The sequence below is a fragment of the Aotus nancymaae genome, unplaced genomic scaffold (genome assembly GCF_030222135.1).
Source record: "Aotus nancymaae isolate 86718 unplaced genomic scaffold, 86718_ANA_hifiasm-v0.15.2.pri h1tg000014l, whole genome shotgun sequence".
Classification (NCBI taxonomy): Eukaryota; Metazoa; Chordata; class Mammalia; order Primates; family Aotidae; genus Aotus; species Aotus nancymaae.
In genome coordinates this window covers 86,708,314-86,727,822 of record NW_026988425.1, presented here as the reverse complement: position 1 = coordinate 86,727,822, position 19,509 = coordinate 86,708,314, and the positions used below count along the sequence as shown (strand labels likewise).

Here is a 19,509-nt window from a genome sequence, read left to right as displayed (position 1 = left end):
ACCCATTCAAAAGTGGGCAAAGGATACGAACAGACACTTTACAAAAGAAGACATACATGAGGCCAAGAAACATATGAAAAAATGCTCATCATTACTGGTCATTAGAGAAATGCAAATCAAAACCACATTGAGATACCATCTCACGCCAGTTAGAATGGCGATCATTAAAAAATCTGAAGACAACAGATGCTGGAGAGGATGTGGAGAAAGAGGAACACTTTTACACTGTTGGGAGTGTAAATTAGTTCAACCATTGTGGAAGACAGTGTGGCGATTCCTCAAGGACCTAGAAATAGAAATTCCATTTGATCCAGCAATCCCCATTATTGGGTGTTAGGTATATACCCAAAGGATTATAAATCATTCTATTATAAAGACATATTTACATGTATGTTCATTACGGCAATAGCAAAGACCTGGAACCAACCCAAATGTCCATCAATGATAGACTGGATAAGGAAAATGTGGCACATATACACCAGGGAATACTCTGCAGCCATAAAAAATGATGAGTTTGTGTCCTTTATAGGGACATGGATGAATCTGGAAACCATCATTCTCAGCAAACTGACACAAGAACAGAAAATCAAACACCGCATGTTCTCACTCATAGGTGGGTGTTGAACAATGAGAAAACATGCGCACAGGGAGGGGAACATCACATACTGGGGGGTTGGGGCTGGAGAGGGACAGCAGGGGGCAGGGAGGTTAGGAAGGGATAATCCTGGGAGAAATGCTTGATGACACGGGGATGGAGACAGCAAATCACCATGGCATGTGTGTACCTATGCAATAATCCTGCAAGATCTGCACATGTACTTCAGAGCTTAAAGTACAATTAAAAAAAAAAATTCAGAAGCCATAAATTTAAAAAAAACTAACAAATTTGAAGAAAAAAATTTGGGAATATTTTAACATTCCATTAAAGCACATTTATGTATTTTCTACAGTCTTTTTATTTAAAAAGTTCTTGTAATTTTATCAATGGAACATACCTTTTTCCTTTTAACTGTTTTGTGACCGGATAATACTTTTGAAATCTTGTAGGAGCTTTTATGATAAGCTGAAGTTCCAAGATTTTATGTTATAATTATCTTCTTCTGTTTTTTAATTTCTCATTCTATCTCCAACTATACCAGTTCATTATTAATCAGCTCTTGGACTGCTATTGTTATTTAATGCAATCTGTCCAATGGTGTGATACCTCAGTCTTTTTGGAAGTAAGATGGTGCATATATACATACACACATACATCCATATATGCATGAATGTAGTAGTGACCATAAAAATTAATTCATATTCTTATTCTCCAAATAAATATAGTTTGGAAGTGAGACAACAATGAGATTAGATGACAAGTACTGAATTCTGAGGGGTGAGATGTTAGGGAATTTTAAGTACAGTGATTCTACTAATCTTAAATCAACATCCTTGCATATAATCTCCTCTTCTACAAGGAAAAGCCTTTTTACACCCCCCACGGGCACTTTTAGTGGCTCCGTCCTGTGTACTCCCTTAGCACATTGTACACACTAATTATCAAGACTTACTGTACTGTAGTTGTTTATTTACAAGTCTATCTCTTTCACTAGACACAATTCCTTTACAGACCAGATGATGTCTTATTCACATTGGGTTCCCTAGTATATATCACAATGCCTACCACATATTTAACATTCAGCTAATGTTTATCAAATATAATACCTTCAATCAATTAGCAATTTTTACAGTCAGGGAATCTAGGAGTAAATGCTGAATGAGAAAATTGCCATAGATATCTTTTTTAAAAACATACTCCTTACTGCCTTTTTAAAATGCTTTATAAATTGATTTATACACAGATTCTCGGTAATGCATCCACTTTCACACATCATTAACTTGGATAATTCAGAGTCATTATAATTAAAGCACATTGGGGTTCAAATTTATTAAGAAATGTTGAGACATATGAAAAGGCATTGAGTACTATGGTAACTCCACCATCTAGTTTAAGAAATAAAGCATTACTAGTATAGCTAAAACTTTCTGTGTACCTCTCCCCAGTTTGATACCACTTCCATCCCCACTCTGCCAGACGATGCTGCTGATGATCCCAGTGCATTTCCTTACATTTTTACTACCTATGTTTATAATCCTGAATAATGCATAGTATTTGAAAGGTAACAGTTGAAAATGTTACCTTTTTTTTTTTTTTGAAAATGTTACCTTTTAAATGGTGAAAATTAGATTGTAATTTATTCTGACTTTGAATAAGAAGATGAATTATCGATTACATACCAAACTGACATTTATTATAAATTTTGAAAATATTTATTTTGTATAACAATTGGACAAGAAAGATCTAGACTTCAGAGGATTAAGTTTTTAGAAAAAGATATATAGGCAGTGGTGAGTGGCAGACAAGATAGCCAACTAAAAACAAAATCAGGTATAGATAATTAGTTCTGATGTTTTATAATTTGTGACAAAATGATTTTAAAATAAAGTTTATCTGTCTTAGTTTGTATCAATGAGGGAGGTCCCCTGAAATGCAACCACTCAATCCCTTTGTCAGTGTTTGAACAAATTACTAAAATATCTAGCCCTCTGAAGGCTTTGCCCTATTTATAAATTGTAGTTGTTGGCCTCTGCCCAGATTCAGATGTTAGAAATTACCCTATAATCAGAGTCCTCATTGAAACAGATTTAGGTAGACTAACTTCTGAGCCTTTCCAATTCACATTGCTGTAATCTATTAGGTTTCATTGAATGAGACACATGAGGATGCTATAATAAAAACCTTTGATAAAGGATCCCTAGCGCCAAGGTGTATGCTTAAGGCATTGTGTTTCTCTGTCCATAGAAGTGCTTACATAAGTTAAGAAAATATATGCCAATCTCTTGTCAAAGGTAGAACTGGTATTCCTGAATACGGCTATCCCATCAGGAAATTGAGCGGCCTGTGGCCCGAGGAGGTATTGTTTTTCATTTAAGTTCTTTGTTTTCATGAAAAGGCTCTTTGATTCTCAGAATGTATTTGTTTCAAGGTAATTTAGTTTGAATTCACTCATGCTCAGAAGCCTCCTGAAAAGTATTACTTAAACTTTTACAGTGTATGTTTTATAGGCAACCCACACCTGATGAATTTCAAAGAGTCTTTCATATGACATCTACTTTAATAAGGAGCACTTAATTTCTAAAGCCTACCAGGTTCTATCATATGGAATCTTTAATTAATAGCAGTTACATTTTCAAACCATTAACTTTACCTCTTAGTAGCAAATCTTTCTTAATATGATTAAGAGATAAATGCATAGCTCTCAATTTTTGGTGAGGTATTTCAGCTTCAAAGGAATTTAGCTGTTTGAAAGCTTTCTTGAAGTTTAGATATGCTGCCATCAGGTGGTAGTAATATGTCATATCCATGTGGCTCTGCAGATGGCACTCTGCTAAAGGTCACCAGTTTACCCCACAAAGATTTATAATCATGAATGCACAGAATTGTACGTGGAAATTAAAATAACATAGTATATCTGTTATTTTATCAACACTAAGGATACTTTGGAAGTTTTAAAACAGATACATATTGCAAGATTCAACTGGACATTTTTTTCTCTGTTCTTGGTTTACTTTTTTTGGTAAATGAACCATTTTATCTTATGCCTTGTATGTACTTAGAAACTATGGAAGAGCAAAATTTAAAACTTGCGTAATTTTATCACCAAAATATAATTGCTATTAACCCTTTGCTTCATTTCCTTCTAGTCGTTTTTAAATGCAATTTTTAGTAATTTTTGTTTCTGTTTTTCATAGTGAAATTGGATGGCAGGAAAAGGTACTTGGCTCTAATAACATCGTGTATACAGCTTGTATATTTTACAACTTTTAAAATTATAAGCTCTTTTTAACTACTTGATGGCTTCTTATTATTTCATTAAGTTTTTCATCATTTATATAGTCATTTACCTCTTAGTAGATAATGTATATTTCTAATATTTACAGTGTCCAGTATTTTATCTCTTCCTTTCATCTACTGCCTATCGAGAGGACTATTATTGAACTGCATCTATGCTTGATTTTTGTTTCAACACAAAAGAATTTCTAGTTCATCTCTGAGTAGCTATTTTATATTTCCTCCATCACATTTTTTACTGCCAGAAAATCTGAACTCTCAGTTTTCAACTATGAATATATAGTCTCTTTGTAATTATTTTCATATCATATGAATGAAATTTGTAAGTTGTGCAAAACCAGGTACCACATATGAAGATTTCAGGGCCTGTCATATTATGAGATGAAGCCATTATCTATATCCTGCCAAAATAACTTTTTCTTCTCTTTTTTATAGCATAGAACATTGCGTTAAAGAGATACAGTCCAAAATTAACAAAGAATGTCCAGGTGTGCAGCTGCAAACACCAACTGACTGCTTTGAATGGCTAACTCGCTATAATTATAGTACATCCAAGTCATCTTTAATTCCACATGGAGATTTGACAAAATTCCTCAAAACACTGGTAAAATGAATTTTTGTTTTATCATAGATTGAGATGAGTAAACAGGGAATACAACTCATTCAGTTTCTGTATGTAAATATTTATTTGAGTGACCGTATTAGCCTGCCATACCTACAGAGTTTGTGTTTTCGTTTTATGTTTCTATATTCCCAATAGAATCCACCGAGCTGTTTGTTTTAATATTTAGCTATGAATTTTATCAATAAAATAAAATTGTATATAAATGGAGATTAAATATTATGATTCCTGGGTGATTTGTGGTATGACATATATCAATACCACAAAATGTATTGATGTGTATCACAGTTGTCTCCCGGAGAAGTTCATATTCTTTATGTTTTATATCCCTTCACAACTATTCATTTTTTCAGTGCTCATTACTAAGCATAATAAGATCCCCATTGATCGTGTCTATTAAGTGGCCTTTACTATTATTCCCTGCATTCCTAACCTGAAGTCTTACCCAGTTCTTTTCAATCAAGGTAGCAATTTATGCAAGACCACCAAATGATGGAGAATTATTATATTGGTCATCCTTGATACTGACCACCCTCTATGCCAGAGAAGTTTTTGTAACCTTCAACAAGAACAGTTATTTTATCACACTTGTATCTCCAAGACTGGCTAGCTTGCAAAAACAGATTCCCAGAGAAGCAGCACGATTGTTAGAAAGCAGTATTTCTGTAGCTATGGTTTTAATTTAATTTAGAGGAAAAAAGGCACTGTTTTCGTCTAAACATCAAACATTGACTAAGGCAGATGTGGAAAATATCTGGAGGTTGTAGATGGCTTAGGATGACAGAATCAAATGAAAATAGTTTTTGCCTGTTATTATTTCAGATGTCTCTTTAATGTTTACAAAGTAATAAAAGGAAGAGAAAGGAAGACTGTGTGCCCTGAAGCCTTATTCTTTTAAGGAAACCTCTCACTCATTATCTCTTGAAGGTGGAGTCTTGAAGAATAAATATGGATATAGTTATTCCTTTAATTTCTATTAAGAGCCATGTGTATTGAATTTCATTAATACTGATGTAATACTGCTTTCTCATTTAATTAAAAGCAAAAGCTTTTAATTATCTTTTAATCTGTCACACGTAAGTCATTCTCTATTCACTGCAGGGCAAAGGCCACTTTAGTTTTGCTCAAATTCATTAGACTGATAGGCTTGTCCCAGTCCTAGGTTTTTTTACATAATTGATCATGTTATTTTAAGGAAGGAACCACATTATTAAAACAGATCCAAATTTAAATGACCTTATTATCAAGTTTCTATATGCTAAAAAATGTCAGTCATGATGGCATTTTTCATACATCTTGTTTTTTTCATAGAAAATTTTTTGTTAATTTTCTAGCAATTTAAATAAGAAACAGAGGTCCTCATTATGGCAGATGTACCAAAGTTATTTTCAAAATTTAAGCAATCGTACTAAACATATGTTTTAAACCTCTGTAATCTATTCTTTGTTTGATCAAATATTTACAGTTATTGCCTGACTTAAAAACCAAGGCAGAGGCACTAATATGACTCATTTTCTTTATAGAATTTACAGTAATGCTGATGTGTCCTATCTAAGGACATTTCTTTTCCAGAAGTGTCAAAATAACTCAATAGCAGGAGAGGAGAGAGAAAGAAGCTATACAGAGGTCATGTGTACTTCGTGGCTCTCTGGAGTGTAGCAGAAGAACATGGATGAAGAGAAAGAAGCCAGGGATCCATTCTTGAATCTGTGCCTTACTGTATGTGACTTTTGAAAAGTCACTGAAGCATGCCTCATTTTTGTGTCCTTATGTATAAATTGGACTTTTAAATACATATGCCAAAGAGTTATTGTTACGAAGAAACCGGGAAATGTTTGTATAAATACTTAAAAAGCATTTACTAGTATAATTATTGAGTATAATTATTTATTACAGTTAGAACATTAGACCTTGCAATGCTTACAATGAATGAGAGAAAATTCCTGAAATTTGCCTAGGAATTGTTTGTAATTCTGAATCACACATAATACCTTTGGTATTTTGTCAGTAAGAAATTGCAAAGCCAGCCTGATTTTATGCCACTTGGACCTTGCTTTCATTTCTCTTGTAATCAGCTTGTTTCTACCTAGAGAATATAAACTAATTTCAGTATTAGCTGAAATAGACATAATTAGGAAAGTCAGCTTGGAAGGAGAATGTGTGTGTCTAATTCAAAGTTCAAGAAAAAAGTAATGTTTTTGTCCCTGTTCATAATTATACCTACTATTGTTTCTGCCAGCACAGAACATATAAAGGAATAATTTCATATCATCTTTTGGGGAACAATTCTGAGAGTATCTTTTTCTCATTTTGGGTTATTTCTTTGGAGAGAATTGAAATATTCTCAGATTTATTTTTGAAGTAAAATATTTCTTAACAGAGTTCTCAAGAAGGAATTTAAATGAAAGTTAAAATCTTTCAATTTATTAAAATTTACTTCTCAGAATGGTACCTCTTAGTAACCCCCAGGCATATACTATATTTAAAGATCTGTATTCTAGAATGATTTTAAAGCATTGTATTATATGTTCATTTGGGGTTTTATAATAATAATTATACTCATTCAAGCATGAAAATTGTCTACCAGGAATTAGGGGCATGATCTTGAATTTCTTTTGTCTTAGGAATACATTTCAATCAATATTTTACTATAGATTTGTATTTAGAATTTTTAAGCCCTAGTTTTTATACAGCTCAGGGTATATCTGGTAGATAACAATGAGGGCTATAAACTATATGTCTAGAAATCTAACTGGAAAAGATAATCAGCTAGGTTTGAAATAAACAATTCAAAGTTTGATAGACCATAAAAGCTAGCATTCTAAACTGTCTGAACTGATTAAATTTCAAATGCAAAAAAATAAAATCTTGAGGAATTTCGGAGTACTGATTCCAAACTGAAATTATTATGAAATTGTATATGACTATAGAAATCATTTTTTTCCTATCACACTTAATCACATTTCTAATGTTATAATTTCATTAGGAAAATTTGTTGAAGAATGAACAAAATCAAGAAGAAATGGTATTGGATTTACTTTGGGACCTCTCCTGCCACAGCAGTGTTTCATTCCCATCGACTCTAAGTGGAACATCTTTCCATTTCCTCTCTAGGACGTCTCTTCATTCTGTTGAAGATAATTCCTCTATGGATGTCAAGTCTATATGGGATGATATAAGACTGCATCTTCGACGCTTCTTAGTGAGCAAATTACAAAGCCATAATGAAGTAAACAATTCACAGCAAAAAATTTTATTGAAAAAGCAGTGCTTACAACAACTCTTGTTTCTTTATCCAGAATCTGAAGTTATAATCAAATACCAAAACATACAGAAAAAACTGTTGGCTAATCTTCTGCAGAACTGCATTCCTTCTTACAACAGAGATTCAAATTTAGATGTAATAGTTCATGGATATCAAAGTACAATGCTTAAGTTATACTCAATAATAAAAGAGGATTTTAACACACTATGTGAAATTTTAGCTCCATCCTCAACAGTGAAATTCATTAAAGAAACTTACCTGGATACTGTTACAGAAGAAATAGCAAAATTTCTTGAAAATTTTTGTGAGCTGCAGTACAGAGAAAATGCTGTTCGTGTGGTTAAAACAAGCAAGAGCTCCAGCAAGCATAGAAGAGCAGTGCATGCTTTGGGTTAGTGACACTTAAAATTTTTAACTTAAGTCTTTTAATATGTTTAATTTTCTAAGATTTTTTTCTGTTTGGTTAAATTTCACTGCTAACTTGAAAATAAATGTAATGAAATTTTACAGTATACATTTCTCTCATGCATTTTTTTCTATTAAGTATAGTCATAGAAGTATTTTCTTTCCTATTAAATTGTTAAAGATATTGGCATTGTAAGCCAAAATATTTCAAATGTGAGCTTAATTTCTCTTGATTGCATATGACAAACAGTATTTGTGAAATTGTGTGTGTGTATATATATCTATATATATATAACTGAGTATATATACTTATACACATATAAGCTTTATCTGCTTATTATAGATACACATATATAAGCATATATACTCAGTTATACATATGTACATTTAGTTATATACATAACAGAAAAGTATGAGTTTTAATCCATTGTATTTTCCAAAGCCAAAGCATTATTAGGTAAAAAGAATTATTGAAAATGTGTTGAAATTTGCCATAACTAAAATTGGAAATTTAAAAGTTGTAATACTTTAGTCAGTCAATTCTAATAATGAGCAACTATGAAATACTATAACTATAAAATTCTGTATTGTAATTGATTAGAAAGGTATAACATTTTAACTATAGCTATTTTTTACAACTTCTCTACTATTTTTTCTATAAGGATGTATACAAATAAAAGGTGATTTGAAAATTTTTATTTTATTCAAAAGGTAAAGGAAAAAAGGCAAGAAATTGTTGTGATATAATAAACTTTTCTTGTGGTTGTAATTTCCTACCAGTGAAGAAAAATCAAGGCAAAAATAGGATTATTTCTAAAATTATCGTTAGCTATACTTTTATATAAAACTCTGAGGTATATTTCCGAGTAAGTTCATAAACTATATGGCTTAAGTATTTGAAAATTATTTGGTGAATTGTTATGGATCTTTGAATTTATGATCATCTTTTAAAAATTCCTACAGTTCACCATACTTTTGCATATCTTCATTAATAAAATTCCAGATGACCAAATTAATGTGATATATGAATTTTCAAATTGTTTAATATTTAGCCTTAAAATTTTAATTTTTCTCCAGAAGCTATATCACATTGCAGAAGAGAGATGCATCTGCCAAATTCAGTTATGACAAAATACAAAATCAATTAATTTAGGAACATCATGATTTTGCTCAAAGCAAATAGACTTTTAATTGTCAATAGATAAATTTTTAAATGCATTTCATTAGTGTACTTGTTTTCTAAAATTTTTATATTCTCTGAAAAAAAAGTCCTGAAAAGACTTGTCTTTTCAATACGAAAGTTTTATATATGCTAAATATAGTTTATAACAGAAGAAAAGATCCATATGGTTGAAAATGTGTGTAAGTTGCTATGGAGTCTTTAGGGCTGATATTGAAGTGTTTTCTCATTCATGAAACAAAACTATGTGTGTCCTCTTTAACACCAGAATTTGAAACATTTTCCACAAGCATAGAATCTTTCCCAAGCTCCTTTATCTGAACTTTGGTATAAAGAAATTGTGTATATATATATATATAAAATTGGACTTTAGGTTCTGGGGTAATTGTGCAGAACATGCAGGATTGTTGTATTGGTATGTACATGGCAATGTGGTTTGCTGCCTCCATCCCCCCGTCACCTATAACTGGCATTTCTCCCCATGTTATCCCTCCCCAACCTTCCTACCCCCTGCTGTCCCTCCCCTGTTCCTCCACAATAGACCCCAGTGTGTGTTGCTCCCCTCCCTGTGTCCATGTGTTCTCATTGTTCAACACCTGCCTATGAGTGAGAACATATGGTGTTTGATTTTCTGTTCTTGTGTCAGTTTGCTAAGAATGATAGTTTCCAGATTCATTCATGTCCCTACAAAGGACACAAACTCATCGTTTTGTATGGCTGCATAGTATTCCATAGCATATATGTGCCACATTTTCCCTGTCAAGTCTAACATTGATGGGCATTTGGGTTGGTTCCAGGTCTTTGCTATTGTAAACAGTGCCACTATGAATATATGTGTGCATGTGTCTTTATAATAGAACTATTTCTAATCCTTTGGATATATACCCAGTAATGGGATTGCTGGGTCAAATGGAATTTCTATTTCTAGGTCCTTGAGGAATCACCACACTGTCTTCCACAATGGTTGAACTAATTTACACTCCCACCAACAGTGTAAAAGTGTTCCCATTTCTTCACATCCTCTCCAGCATCTGTTGTTTCCAGATTTTTTAATGATCGCCATTCTAACTGGTGTGAGATGGTATCTCAATGTGGTTTTGATTTGCATTTCTCTAATGACCGGTGATGACGAACATTTATTTATTCATACGTTTGTTGGCCTCATAAATGTCTTCTTTTGAAAAGTGTCTGTTCATATACTTTGCCCACTTTTGAATGGGTCTGTTTGTTTTTTTCTTGTAAATCTGTTTTAGTTCTTTGTAGATTCTGGATATTAGCCCTTTGTCAGATGGGTAGATTACAAAATTTTTTTCCCATTCTGTTGGTTGCCGGTTCACTCTAATGATTGTTTCTTTTGCTGTGCAGAAGCTCTGGAGTTTCATTAGATCCCATTTGTCTATTTTGGCTTTTGTTGCCAATGCTTTTGGTGTTTTGGTCATGAAGTCCTTGCCTATGCCTATGTCCTGAATGGTATTGCCTAGATTTTCTTCTAAGGTTTTTATGGTGTTAGGTTTTATGTTTAAGTCTTTAATCCATCTGGAGTTAAGTTTAGTGTAAGGTGTCAGGAAGGGGTCCAGTTTCTGCTTTCTGCACAAGGCTAGCCAGTTTTCCCAACACCATTTATTAAACAGGGAATCCTTTCCCCATTGCTTGTTTTTGTCCAGTTTGTCAAAGATCAGATGGTTGTAGACGTGTGGTGTTGCCTTCGAGGCCTCTGTTCTGTTCCTTTGGTCTATATGTCTGTTTTGGTACCAGTACCATGCTGTTTTCGTACCAGTACCATGCTATTTTGATTACTGTAGCCTCATAGTATAGTTTGAAGTCAGGTAGCGTGATGCCTCCAGCTTTGTTCTTTTTGCTTAGGATTAGTCTTGGCTATGCAGGCTCTCTTTTGGTTCCATATGAAGTTTAAGGTGGTTTTTTCCAGTTCTGTGAAGAAGGTCAATGGCAGCTTGATAGGGATAGCGTTGAATCTGTAAATTACTTTGGGCAGTATGACCATTTTCACAATATTGATTCTTCCTAACCATGAGCATGGAATGTTTTTCCCTCTGTTTGTGTCTTCTCTTATTTCCTTGAGCAGTGGTCTGTAGTTTTCCTTGAAGAGGTCCTTTACATCCTTTGTTAGTTGTATTCCTAAGTATTTTATTCTCTTTATAGCAGTTGTGAATGGGAGTTTGCTCATGATTTTGCTGTTTGTTATTGGTGTATAGGAATGCTTGTGATTTCTGCACATTGATTTTGTATCTTGAGACTTTGCTGAAGTTGCTTATCAGTTTGAGAAGATTTTGGGCTGAGACAATGGGGCCTTCTAGATATACAATCATGTCATCTGCAAATACAGTTTGACTTCCTCCTTTCCTAATTGAATACCCTTTATTTCTTTTTCTTGCCTGATTTCTCTGGCTAGAACTTCCAATACTATGTTGAATAGGAGTGGTGAGAGAGGGCATCCTTGTTTAGTGCCTGATTTCAAAGGGAATTCTTCCAGCTTTTGCCCATTCAGTATGATATTGGCTGTAGGTTTGTCATATATAGCTTTTAGCATTTTATGATATGTTCCATCAATACCTAGTTTATTGAGAGTTTTTAGCATGATGGGCTGTTGAATTTTGTCGAAGGCCTTCTCTGCATCTATTAAGATAATCATGTGGTTTTTTTCTTTGGTTCTGTTTATGTGATCAATTACGTTTATAGACTTGCATATGTTGAACCAGCCTTGCAACCCGGGATGAAGCCTACTCGATCATGATGGATAAACTTTTTGATGTGCTGTTGCAATCGGTTTGCTAGTATTTTATTGAAGATTTTTGCATCTATGGTCATCATGGATATTGGCCTGAAGTTTTCTTTTCTTGCTGAGTCTCTGCCAGGTTTTGGTATCAGGATTATGTTGGTCTCATACAATGATTTGGGAAGGATTCCCTCTTTATTTAGATTGTTTGGAATAGTTTCAGAAGGAATGGTACCAGCTCCTCTTTGTATGTCTGGTAGAATTCAGCTGTGAACCCATCTGGACCTGGGCTTTTTTTGGGTGGTAGACTCTTAATTGCTGCCTCAACTTCAGACCTTGTTATTGGTCTATTCAGGGTTTCGACTTCTTCCTGGTTTAGGCTTGGAGGATGCAAGTGTCCAGGAATTTTTCCATTTCTTCCAGGTTGGCTAGTTTATGTGCATAGAGTTGTTTGTAATAATCTCTGATAATGGTTTGTATTTCTGTGGAATCTGTGGTGATATCCCCTTTATCATTTTTTTATTGCATCTATTTGATTATTCTCTCTCTTTTATTAATCTAGCTAGTGGTCTTTCTATTTTGTTGATCTTTTCAAAAAACCTGCTCCTTTTTAATTTTTTGAAGGGTTTTTTGTGTCTCTATCTCCTTCAGTTCTGCTCTGATCTTAGTTATTTCTTGTCTTCTGCTAGCTTTTGAGTTTTTTTGATCTTGTTCCTCTAGTTCTTTCAATTTTGATGATACAGTGTCGATTTTAGATCTCTCCTTGCTTCTCATGTGGACATTTATTGCTATATATTTTCCCCTAGAGACTGCTTTAAATGTGTCCCAGAGATTCTGGTATGTCCTGTCTTTATTCTCATTGGTTTCGAAGAACATCTTTATTTCTGCCTTCATTTCATTGTTTATCCAGTCAACATTCAAGAGGCAGTTGTTCAGTTTCGATGAAGCTGTGCGGTTCTGAGTTAGTTTCTGAATTCTGAGTTCTAACTTGATTGCACTGTACTCTGAGAGAGTGTTTGTTATGATTTCCATTGTTTTGCATTTGCTGAGGAGTGATTTACTTCCAATTATGTGGTCAATTTTAGAGTAGGTGTGATGTGGTGCTGAGAAGAATGTATATTCTGTGGATTTGGGGTGGACAGTTCTGTATATGTCTGTTAGGTTTTCTTGGTCCAGATCTGAGTTCAAGTCCTGGATATCCTTGTTGATTTTCTGTCTGGTTGATCTGTCTAATATTGACAGTGGAGTGTTAAAATCTCCCACTATTATTGTGTGGGAGTCTAAGTCTCTTTGTAGGTCATTAAGAACTTTGTATTGGGTGTGTATATATTTAGGATCGTTAGCTCTTCTTGTTGCATTGATCCTTTACCATTATGTAATGCCTGTTTTTCTCTTTTGATCTTTGTTGGTGTAAAGTCTATTTTATCAGAGACTAGCATTGCAACTCCTGGGTTTTTTCACTCTCCATTTGCTTGGTAAATCTTCCTCCATTCCTTTATTTTGAGCCTATGTGTGTCCTTGCATGTGAGATGGGTTTCCTGGATGCAGCAAACTGATGGGTTTTGACTTTTTATCCAGTTTGCCAGTCTGTGTCTTTTGATTGGGGCATTTAGCCCATTTACATTTAAGGTTAATATTCTGATGTGTGAATTTGATCTTGCCATTTTGATGCTAGCTGGTTGTTTTGCCCATTAATTTATGCAGTTTCTTCATTGTGTCAATGCTCTTTACCATTTGGTACATTTTTGGAGTGGCTGGTACTGGTTATTCCTTTCTATGTTTAGTGCTTCTTTCAGGACCTCTTGTAAGGCAGGCCTGGTGGTGATGAAATCTCTCAGCAATTGCTTGTTCATAAAGGGTTTTATTTCTCCTTCGCTTATGAAACTTAGTTTGGCTGGATATGAAATTCTAGGTTGAAAGTTCTTTTCTTTAAGGATGTTGAATTTTGGCCCCCACTCTCTTCTGGCTTGTAGGGTTTCTGCCGAAGATCCGCTGTGAGTCTGATGGGCTTCACTTTGTGGGTAACCCAACCTTTCTCTCTGGCTGCCGTTAGCATTTTTTCCTTCATTTCAACCCTGGTGAATCTGATGATTATGTGGCTTGGGGTTGCTCTTCTTGAGAAATAACTTTGTGGATTTCTTTATATTTCCTGGACTTGAATATTGGCCTGCCTTATTAGGTTGGGGAAGTTCTCCTGGATAATATCCTAAAGAGTGTTTTCCAGCTTGGATTCATTCTTTCCATCACATTCAGGTGCACCTGTCAAATGTGGATTAGGTCTTTTCATATAATCCCATATTTCTTGGAGGCTTCGTTCATTTCTTTTCACTCTTTTTTCTCTAATCTTGCCTTCTCATTTTATTTCATTGAGTTGATCTTCAATCTCTGCTATTCTTTCTTCTGCTTGGTCAGTTTGGCCATGGAAACTTGTGTATGCTTTGCGAAGTTCTTGTATTGTGTTTTTCAGCTCCATCAGTTCATTTATATTCTTCTCTATGCTGTTTATTCTTGTTAGCATTTCATCAAACCTTTTTTCATGGTTCTTAGTTTCTTTGCATTGGGTTAGAACTTGTTCTGTTAGCTCAGAGAAGTTTCTTGTTACCCACTTTCTGAAGCCTGTTTCTGTCAATTCATTAGACTCATTCTCCATCCAGCCTCATTCCCTTGCTGGTGAGGAGTTGTGATCGCTTGTAGGAGGAGAGGTGTTCTGGTTTTTGGTGTTTTTATCCTTTTTGTGCTGGTTTCTTCCCATCTTTGTGGATTTATCTACCTGTGGTCTTTGTAGTTGGTGACTTTCGGACTGGGTCTCTGAGTGGACATCCTTTTTGTTGATGTTGAAGTTATTTCTTTCTGTTTTTTAGTTTTCCTTCAATAATCAGGCCCCTCTGCTGTAGAACTGCTGGAGGCCCACTCCAGACCCTGCTTGCCTGGGGATCACCTGCAGCGGCTGTAGAACAGTAAGGATTTCTGCCAGTTTCTTCTTCTGCTATCTTCATCCTAGAAGGATATCTGCCAGATGTCAGCCTGAGCTCTCCTTTATGAGATGTCCCTTTGGATATACAGGGGTGAGGGAGCTGCTAAGGAGACAGTCTTGCCTTATAGGAGCTGAACTGCTGACCTGTGAGCTCCATTGTTTTGTTCAGAGCTGCTGGACAGGTACGTTTAAGTCTGCTGCAGCATAACTCATAACTGCCTTTTTTTGCCCAGGTGCTCTGTCCTAGGAAGGTGGGGCTTTATTTATAAGTTCTTGACATGCTGTTGCCTTTTTTCAGAGATGCCCTGCCCAGCAAGGAGGTAGCCTAGTCACAGTCTGCCAGCAGAGGCGTTGCTGAGCTGCCATGGGCTCTGCTCAGCTGCTGTGTGAACTTCCTTGCAGTTTTGTTTATAGAGGTATAGTTAGAACTGCCTTGGTAATGACAGTCTGCCTTGGTAATGGCGGACTGCCTCTGTAATGGCAGATGCCTTAGTTGTGGCTGACTGCCTCGATAATGGTGGACTGACTCAGTAATGGTGGATGCCCTTCCCCCGACAGAGCTGGACCGTCCCGGGTCCAGCTGTGCTTGCTGTGAAACTCTCAATCCAGATTGTTTCACATTGCTGGTCTTTGTGGGGGTGGGACCCACCGAGCCAGATCACCTGGCTCCCTGTTTCAGCCCCCTTTTTTTCATTTGAATGGGCAGCTCTGTCTCCCAGGCGTTCCAGGTGCCAGATGAAATGGCCGTCCAGATTGTGTGAGTTTTTATGTGGAGACCCCCTGTGCTGGCTGAAACAGCCATGCTGGAAACTCCTGGTGCTTTTCAGCCTGGGAATCTCCTGGTCTATGGGCAGTAATAACTCATTTGGAAATGCGGTGATCACTCACCCTCTGCTTTGTTCTTGCTGGGGACTGCCCTCCAGAGCTGTTCCTCTTTGGCCATCTTGGATCAAAAGTCTGGTATAAAACAATTGTTAAATGAGTACTTTCCATCTGTGAAGTACTGTGCTAATGACAACACATTCCTATTATCCCAATTTCAGGAACACAGAAAGAAACTTAGAAAGATCAACTTGCCCTGATCATGTCGTATGAAGTCAGCATTTTTTTTTTTTTTTGAGACAGAGTCTTGCTCTGTCCCCAGGCTGGAGTGCAGTGGCAGGATCTTGTCTCACTGCAACCTCCTCCTCCTGGATTCAAGCCATTCCTGTGCCTCAGCCTCCCGAGTAGCTGGGACTACAGGCGTGCACCACCACGCCCAGCTAATTTTTTGTATTTTAGTAGAGATGGGTTTTCACCATGTTGGCCAGGATGGTCTCAATCTCCTGACCTCATGATCCGCCCATCTTGGCCTCCCAAAGTGCTGGAATTACAGGCGTGAGCCACCACACCCAGCCACTGAAGTCAGGATTTATACTTGAAATTCATATGCAGATCTTTCTATTTCTAGGACCCATGTTCTGAAGCACCATGCTATTGGTCCTTGTCTTACAAGTGTAGAAATAAGTGCTCTGTCACCTGTAAAAGAAATTTCAGATAGCATTGTTCAAGTGGGCTGCCTGTAAATAAATTCAATTCAGTTTTATTGACGACCATATAGCATTTAGCAGCTATCAAGTTCTGTGCTAAACACAGTAAGGGTAAGAAAACTAAATGAGTCAGTACTGCTACTGCTGTATGGGAACTGCTAAACTAACTCAACAGATCAACCATGTTGTTCACTAATATTTAACCCAATGATCATGTTTTGTTATTAAGGAAATACATCTTTGAGGCGAGCAACAATGGCTTGAATGGGTTGTATTATGTTATCTTTAATCTGTGTCTGTAATTTTATGCTCATGAAATCTTTGGCATTTTACCTGAAATTATAGAAAGGATATTCCTTAAGTAACAACAACTAACATTTATTGGCTCAGACATAGATGTGCATTATCTCATTTAATTCTTCAAACCTACCAAACAAGGTAGATACCATGATTTATTATCTCCATTATACAGTGAGGAAACTAAGAGAGAGAGATGTTAAGTAATTTGCCCTAGGTCATAGAGTGAAGCCAGGATTCAGACTTGTTATCTTTCTGACTCAGAGCCCTTCCTGTATTGCCATATTCTAATGACTGAAAAACAGGATAGAAATAGCACATTTCATTTAAAAACATTTCTCTGTATCCTCTGTATACTTCTTCAACTCCAGTGTAGTCATTGTTTTCTTCTCCAAACTATTGAAATAATCCTAATTTATTTTTTATTATAATTTCTATTTAGTAATTTTAAGCAGGCTTTGTATGTATACTGTAGTCTTAATGAGCTGATGTCTTACCTTTCCATGTTTATACCTTAATGAGCTAAGGCAGTTTGGATCTACTCAATCTTTAGTTGCTTCTGATATTGTACTTAGGTCGATGATTGGTTGTTTTTCCCTGAATGGCTTGCAAATTATCCATCTATCCATCCATCTATCATCTATCTATCTATCTGTTTATCTTTCTAATTTAATTACTTAGTATTATGTATAAGACTTTACAAGCCTTTACATATATGGGTGTATTTAATCTTCTGAACAGCCTTTTATATTATTTATACTTTATATATATGAGAAAACTGAGATTCAGGGAGGTAACTATTTCCCAAGTCCACACAGATAATAAGCCAAAGAAAGGAGATTCCTCTATTTGCAATTATTTGGTATATTATCTTGATATACCACTAAACTCTGTGTCAAAAGCTGTGCAAAACATTATGATAGTTAGCATTAACAATAATTTACCACGTTCACATTTTTTTTTTAAGATGGAGTTTTGCTCTTGTTGCCCAGGCTGGAGTGCAATGGCACGATCTCGGCTCACGGCAACCTCCGCCTCCCAGGTTCGAGCAATTCTCCTGCCTCAGCCTCCCAAGTAGCTGGGATTACAGGCATGCACCACCATGCCCGTCTAATTTTGTATTTTTAGTAGAGATGGGGTTTCACCATGTTGGTCAGGCTGGTCTCAAACTCCTGACCTCAGATGATCCACCCACCTCAGCCTCCCAAAGTGCTGGGATTACAGACGTGAGCCACCGTGCCCAGCCACATTTTCTTTTTACTTGTTACATTATTCTTATCTTCTACATACATTCAGTGTTTTGCTTTTCTTTTTTATTGATAATGATTCATAACTCATTTGCTAGTGTTATTAACTCAATTCTTTTTATTGATAATGATTCATAACTCATTTGTTAGTGTTATTAACTCAGACACTCACTAGGGGTAGTTTTTATGATACTTTTCCATGCTATGCTGTGCTGTGCTGTGTTGTGCTATGTTATTCTACCAGTTGGCTTTTCTGGTGGTTGTATTCATCTGGGCACCCCAGAGTGCATTCTGTCTGCCACTAATTCAGGTTTTCCAGTAAATATATTTAAAATATGGTGACAATCTCTCTAGCCATTTTCCTGTGATAAAGTACCAGACAGACAATTTTATTTACATATAAGCTTGTCATTAGACTTAATCCACATCTAGGTATTGTATGCTAACTTTTTTCCTCCGTTATATTCAGTTTTGAATGTTTTGTTTCTTTGGGAGCATGTGCTGCTTAATATTACAATACATTTAGAAATGTAATGCTTGTATGTTTTGATATTTGAAAAAAAGATGAAATAATGTTAACATAAATATTACAGAATCTTTTTCATTAGATGGTCTTTTATAGAAGAAAACAATATTATTCTTACAGATATTCTCTTACCAAGTTTCAAGAGTGATTTAAGGAGCAAGACTTTCCTAATAACTGATTTTGTTCATCTGTATTCTTATTAGGAAAATTATTGATTATTTCATAAAGGTTTATGCTACCTTACCTTTTTCATTTAGCTTATAAGGCTTTAAAGTCAAAATAAACAGCTTTCACAAAAAGCTAGAAATTTGTAATTAGCATTTTGATTATAACCTAATTTAAAATTATCTGGAAAGTCAGATCCATATATACAATTGTATACATATCCACATTTCAGGAGGACCAGTGCCATTCTTATATTGTAACATTTTAATATATTTATATTTGGACTAGTTAAGTGATCAAATTAATTTTACTTTTAAAATTGTATTTCCTTTGGATTTAAGTAAATGCTACATTACTCAATGTTTGAAAAAGAAAGGATTATTTATTTACTATTAACTGTAGTAACTTTCAGTTAAATGAATCCTGTATTTTAATATAAAAAGATAGAATTAGGAAATTTAAATTCTAGGATAAACTCCATGGCCCCCATATATCCTATTTTTAGTTTTTCTTGAGGTTATTGTTAGCTTGAAAAAGGAAGAATTAGAGAATTTGATAAACACCTTTGAATATTTGAAAGATTTCTAAAAATCTGAAGTGGATAAAAGGTTGATCTGAGTGACCTCTAAGGCAACTTTTTTTTCATAGTCTCTTGTTCTTTTGTTTAAGGAAG

General features: G+C 35.1%; 1 protein-coding gene across 7 annotated transcripts in view; it reads left to right on the top strand.

Moving 5' to 3' along the window:
* Positions 1-19,509, top strand: part of KIAA0825 (KIAA0825 ortholog) — a 457,524-nt gene that overhangs the window by 65,637 nt on the left and 372,378 nt on the right. For 5 of the 7 annotated variants that reach the window (XM_012477515.3, XM_064376142.1, XM_064376143.1 and 2 more), the window contains 2 exons: positions 4,328-4,496; positions 7,501-8,170. In XM_012477515.3, the coding sequence (XP_012332938.2) occupies positions 4,328-4,496; positions 7,501-8,170 (839 nt within the window). Of the gene's footprint in view, positions 1-190; positions 614-4,327; positions 4,497-7,500; positions 8,171-19,509 lie in introns of those variants that run through there. The other 2 variants (XM_064376145.1, XM_064376144.1) reach the window with 2 other exon arrangements.